The sequence below is a fragment of the Tigriopus californicus genome, chromosome 2 (assembly GCF_007210705.1).
Source record: "Tigriopus californicus strain San Diego chromosome 2, Tcal_SD_v2.1, whole genome shotgun sequence".
NCBI lineage: Eukaryota > Metazoa > Arthropoda > Copepoda > Harpacticoida > Harpacticidae > Tigriopus > Tigriopus californicus.
Window position 1 is genome coordinate 12402502 of NC_081441.1, and position 6529 is coordinate 12409030.

General features: G+C 39.2%; 1 protein-coding gene across 1 annotated transcript; it reads left to right on the forward strand.

Moving 5' to 3' along the window:
- Positions 1 to 1068: 1068 nt before the first annotated feature.
- On the forward strand, positions 1069 to 5848 carry LOC131893200 (uncharacterized). Its single transcript, XM_059243169.1, has 6 exons — positions 1069 to 1375; positions 1543 to 1815; positions 1895 to 2226; positions 3294 to 3814; positions 5177 to 5354; positions 5413 to 5848. Exons 4-6 carry the CDS (start codon positions 3336 to 3338, stop codon positions 5653 to 5655), a joined length of 900 nt encoding a protein of 299 aa, XP_059099152.1. The 5' UTR covers positions 1069 to 1375; positions 1543 to 1815; positions 1895 to 2226; positions 3294 to 3335; the 3' UTR covers positions 5656 to 5848.
- The last annotated feature ends 681 nt before the right edge of the window (positions 5849 to 6529 follow it).

Below are 6529 nucleotides of genomic sequence, written 5' to 3' on the forward strand. Positions count from 1 at the left end.
TGGCTAGTCGAGTTTCTGATTCTTGTCTCACGTAGCACCACAAAATTGTCTTAGCCCAAACTAGGTGTTTAAAAAAGGCAATAAAAGATAGAAGGCCTCAAAGCACAAGTTTACTTATTCTTATAGAGGAGAACCTCTTGCGTATATTCATGATATGTGCTATTATTGCCAGAACTGAGGCTTTTTTCGTCCTTCCCTTGATTGCTTCAATAATTTGAATGTGAAATGCCTTCTTAAGCGTTCAAGGCTGAAGTACCTGAGACCAGTTTTCTAAAGCCAAGGAGTGAATCTTAAATGGAGAAAAAGTCGTACTATTCTACATTAGTTGGAACATTCCTCAACCTAAGATTCGCTTCTTGGCTTTAAAAACTGGGTTCTGGTTTTGCGACAATACGATTCAAATCAGTTTTTGCTTGTTGCTATGCTCTTGTTAAAGCAGAAGTTGTTGCTTTCAGTATTAGATATATATAATGACTTTGGAACCAACTCTCATTCTGTGCGTTTCCAAACTCGAAATAATACGTCAAAATGGACACAGCTCACCAATCATTGAACTCAAAGCAAGCATGCAAATGGTTGAAGGGAATGTGTTGTTTGTTGGCTGCTAACTGGAAGTTTCTGGAACAAAAATGAAAATGTACTCTTCAATTAGTTTGGAGTGGGAATATCGCGAAGAAATGAATAGAAATATAACGACATATATCCACAGTATTTCAACAAAAACATTGAACGACACAAAATACGGTCTAAAACAAAGTATTTATATCGTAGGAGCTTGTTCAACCTTCCAACGATTATCCAGACCTAATAGGAATTAATAGGAATAATAGGAACCTAGGAATTCTCAACCATTGAGGAGGCCGTATGTTGGGTTCAAGCTCAGGAGTTGGACCGATATTTTTCTGTGAAATCTACGTCCAAGACCTGCAAAGTATATCGCTGCAATCAAAGCATCTCAACGAAAAGCAAGGCTTTTGAAAGAACGAAACATGTTTGCGATTGTCATTCAAGGTTGGTAAAAACATACATTTTGGTACTTCATTGAATCGGCTGCATTTCTTGAAAACAAATCATTTTAGCATCGACATTCGCAAGAGGCATTTGTGTCAGTGTGACAATCCCGATGTTGAAAGGTGTGACTCTTCCAAAGAAGTTGCCCTTCTTCATGGAACGATCAAACACGCCCATCCAATGGAACGAAGAAATTTTCGCTTGTCCAAAATCGTGAGAGCACAAACTGCCGACCTTCTTCGTTCTGGAATTCCCACTGAGGTGGTTCTAGATAAATACATGTGCCCAACCAATGCGAATGAAAAAAGCAAGCCGATGACCCAAGCTGATGTCCACAACATACGAAGGTCATCGAATATAGAAGGTACAGAATATTTCATGTCGCATCGTATCAAAACCATACCAAAGAAGTAATTGTTGTTCAATTGCAATTGTCGCTTGTCATTGCATTTCGTGTACCACATCAATCAATTTACCTAGTGCATTTTAGCATGATTCCAGATACTCTGAATGCGTATGTACCAATTCCAGGCTACGATACTAAATGCTCGGAGGTCGAGAACTTGACGGCCTTAATGATGCAACAAGATTTCGTCAATGTCAATTAGGGAAATCGCTTCAATATGGACATTATGCCCCTTGCCGTGCGAAATAAAACTGTGGAAACAAAAGGGCAATTCCTGATTTGTTATGCGACCGCCGATATGATCAATAGATTTCAAGATTATCCGACAATTGTTGCCATCGACGGAACTCACAAAACCTGTGGTGCAGGCTACCACTTGGTGACGGTTCTTGTTTTTGGTGAGCATCAATAGCATCAATAGGGTGCTTTGGGATTCATCATTGTGGAATATTCAACCACTTTGTTTTCATTTTACAGACGCGCGGGGCGAGGGCACTCCGGTCTTCCAGTGTCTCATGGAGACCGAGAATAAGGCCGTTTTCTCTGTCGCCCTGAAAACTCTTCAATCTGTGGCTCCAAATGCTTGTACCAACGTGAGGTGCATTCTAAGCGACACAAGTTGCACATTTATCAATGCCTGGAGGGAAACTATCAATTGTAACGTCATCTGGAGCGTGTGCCATTGGCACTTGGAAAAAAATTGGGCGAAACACGTCAAAAATCCTGATATGTACCAGGATATAAAGAATTTGCGGTTCATCACATCGGAACAAACATTTCATGCTGAAATGGAGAGAATTCGAATCTAGGTAAGATCTCTGGGCACCGGTAGATCTCATAACAGTCTTTCAAAATCTCCGTTTTATCTCAATTTTGGCTAAATATTATCTAAAACCTACATCAGGTGGAGGGTTTAAAGTCTATCATTTTTTTTCAAAAATGTAATCCATAAACGCTTCCTTTTTTGATTTTTTCATGGAAAGCATAATTTCATGGAGTTCCAAATTCAAGATTGTTGCAGCCAAGATTTAAATACATGCAACATCCTTTAGCGGAATTAACAAGCAAATGTGCTTGTAGATGCAATTATTTAACGAAAAAGGCATTGACTAAATATACGTTAAATAATATTTGAAAATCATTGAAATTTTCAAGAAACTTAAACATGTAACTCATGCTAATTGCACTTGGAACCTCTAAATGAAAGAAATCAGTAAAGTTAGGGCGCTTGTGTTCGGGCGAGTCCGGCAAAAGTCTGACTCTAACGATTTTCTGACTTTTTGCCGAAAAAAGACTCGAGTCCGACAGAGGACTCGAGTCTGCTACTGTACTTTAGTCAAACAAAAGAACTTGTGCTGTTTTTACAAAACTACAAAAGGCTAATGAAATCATTATTCAAGAGCTATTTTCTTACTTGGTTAATTACTGAAGTACTGAAGGAATAAAGCCCGTTTTCTAACGAATTTGAAAGAAAAAGCTGAGTATTTTTTTTTTGGCGAGTCCGGACTCTAGTCCTGTCTAAAAGAGTCGAGTCCGGCCAATTTCTCCAAAATCGAGTAAAAGACTCGCCCAACGCTAGGCCTGCGCGACATATATTTGACCCTCTGAATCCGTTACAAAGATTTATCCTTCACAAACTGATGAAAAAAGGCCATTTTTATGATTATTATGTTGTACTGTACAAGTGACATTCATGGCTGTTGGGAGATGAATCTTAAGAACAGGCACGCTAACAACTAATTATTGACGGTAAGATATTATTATTTCGAAAGCATGATATTTTGAGTTTATTTGCATAATCATTTGAATTGATTTGCATTTCTTTTTTATTCATAATTTGCCATTTTATTGTTGTTTCAAAACTTTTCAATTTCAGGAAACTCATGACGAAAGCACGAAAAAGGCATTTAATTACTTCATGGAAAATTACGGACCAACAGGACGGAAAGCGCCGATAACAGCCTGGGCCAAATATGCTACCCTTGGAGTTCTCTCGCACAACTTACACATCGAGAGATACCACCGGACAATTAAGATGGTACTCAAACCAAATCTGAACTTAGTGTCGTTTTGTCTCGGTCTTAAAAAGATCAACAAATTCTTTTCGCGGAAAACGATCCTTACCACTGAGGGGATTCGAGGCATCGGCCAATCAAAGTCTCAGAAAGATTACCGTGGTTGCCATCCAAAAAACATTAAATGTTATCGGGTGGAAAAAACCGACGATGGGTTTTGTGTTACAAAAGTGTTACATAACAAAGACTCCATCAAATATGATCTCCTGAAGAACACATTCACATGCAACAAGTCTTTATGCATGGTTCATTGTTGTCAGTGTCCAACAAATTTGATTTGTGTCCACGATTACAGCTGTAGCTGTCGACAATATGTATATGGGTGAGTACGGCCTCAAATATCATTTTCAAGTATTTAGTTAGGCAGGGTTCTTTAGGCGCTTCGTTTGAATCATTTTACGACCATCTGAATGAACTGTAAATGAGCAAATTGGCAATTGGCAAAATAAGATCGATTAGAAATTTCTGGATTTCTCCAAAGCATTCGACATGTTGGACCGAATGCGGTCATTCCTCAAACTCCAACGGTGGGGAGTTCCGCGTTCAATCTGTGTCCCGCTGTCCAACATCTATGCGGGACTCAGATGCTCCATTCGTTCTGGTGCGGACCTATCCCCCCTGCTACTTCACTTCCGTTGGCCTTCCGCAGGGGGATCCACTATCGCCAATTCTATTCAATCTCTATGTATCTGACCTGCCCGAAGCCCTCACACACCAAGGCCCCACCATTATCCATGTTTCTGTTCAATATCTCCATATGCAGACGACCTGGTTCTCTAGTCTGAATCAGCTGCGGAATTGCAAAATGCCATCAATGCACTCCACGGTTATTGCCAAGAGAACGCCGTTCATCAATACCATCAAGACGAAGGCCATGGTTTTCCATAAAGGTCGTCTGCCTCCCACCTCCTTCCATATTAACAATAGTCGATTGAAATCGTGAGTACTTCAAACTATGTCGGTTTACCTTCTTCACCCAACTCTCATTCACCAATCACCTGAACACCCAGTAACAAGGCCAGGGCCAGGATCGGATACATATGCAATAGACTTTCCAAAGAATCTTCCCCTCCCAATATTCTTCAACTCTTCCGGACCTTACACTCCTCCAATTTTCCTCTACGGCCTACACCTTTGGCTTCCCAACTCCGCCCAATCCGCCCTCAAATCCGCCGATGTCGCCTTCACCAAGTTCCTCAAACGATACTTGTGCGTGCCCCAATATGCCAACAATGCATGGACACATTTTCTAAGCCAAATGCCATCAACAACGGGAGCTGACAAAAAATCTGTTCAATCTAGCCCATCCGCTTCTGTGCAATAACTAAGATTTTCATCACTTACCTTTACCTAACTGTGTATATACTGTCTGCTCTCACCCTCTTCATTTTTTTCTAGTGCACTGAACAATTCTATTGATATTCATTGTTATATCAATTTCTGGCCAACTATGTATATTACTGCTTTTACCATTATGATATAATTCCTTTTTTTTATATACATTTAACAATGTTGTTCTTACGCCATGACATGACCAAAATTGCAAATATATGAGCTATTATTTTTAATTATTGTTATGCTTTCAAAAATGTGTGTCTACAAGCAAGCTAATTAATCAAAATGACTTCGAACGGAGGGCGAAACTTTAAGGATTGATCGTTTAACCCATTCTCTTGTTTTTTAGGAACTTTTGCAAACACTCCCATGTATTGGCCTTAATGAAGACTGCGGAACTTGAAAGCCAGCCAGATAAAGATGTTGAAAATGTTGAAGACCTTGATTGCAGATTGGATTGTACCAGTAATCCCGAGGACATCAGTCGGATTAACTCGAGCATTGAAAATGAAAGGGATATGTCTAAGGTAAATGAATATTGGTGACTGGGGAAGATCTGGTTTAATTAAGTGCCCGTTTTTTTAGGAATATGGTTTATTGCGCCTGAGTCAAAGGTTCCTCACAATTGACACCCAGCTCAAAGAAAAAATGGATGGAATCAAGCAAGTCATTTCTTCGGCGGGTGTGGATCGAGATTATCAGATGGGTTTAATTGATTCTCTCGAGTCGCTAATTGATAATATTCCCACTGTTCGAAACCCTACAAATTTTCCCCGTAAAAGTCGAAAGCGAACTCATCCACCTTTGGACAGATCATTTTTCCCTTGAAAAGCAGCAAAGGACCCTGCCTAAACAGTACTCTCGTATGCCTTTTATTTCGCTTTCGTTAAGATTTCCCTATAGTTTTTCACCTTTTCATTACTTGACAACGTGTTTTCGAAACCAACGTCTTTTGTTATTTATTATGTGGAACAAACATATCACTTGTTAGAGTTTCAATAGATATGCAGTTGATAAAAAAATGTAANAAATGCTATTTTTGTCAAGCGCAGTCAAGATATGTGAAAAATAAAAGTCCTTAACCAAGAACGGAGCAATATTTTATTTATTTAGATCTAGTTAAATTGCACCACAATGGCCGCAAGAATTACCATGATTGCAATTCATCCTGTTTCTCTTTAAATTTTCATTCACAAAACTGCACACCCTTAAAACATTGTTAACAATTACGTCAAAACATTTAAACCCGACACTTCTTTTGCTGAAGCTGTCATGTCAAGGCAAGTCAAAAAGATATGGAAACGGGATGAACAAAATAATATAGAAAAAAATTATTTTTCTATATTTCGGTCATTTTTGCGCTAACCAACTTTTTCAGCAATTGTAACCAAAAAATAACCTTACAATGATGATGTTCGGGGTAATTGAAGAAGAACTTTGGTCATGTTTTTAAGGGGATTTTTTGAAAAATACAGGGAGGAAGGAAGTTTTCGACTTACCTTCGGTGACAATGTATTTGATTGGCATTGATCCCCAAACTTTCATTAAGAGGAACTGTTGAGCACATAGAGGCATATTACAAGTTATCCAAACTAAGGGCTTGCTATAGACCGGCTGAGCCTTTCGGTGTCCATCCTCGAACCATTGGTGAATGGAGGCCTTCATGCAAAAACGGCAAACCCCTTTATGACAGACCGGACCA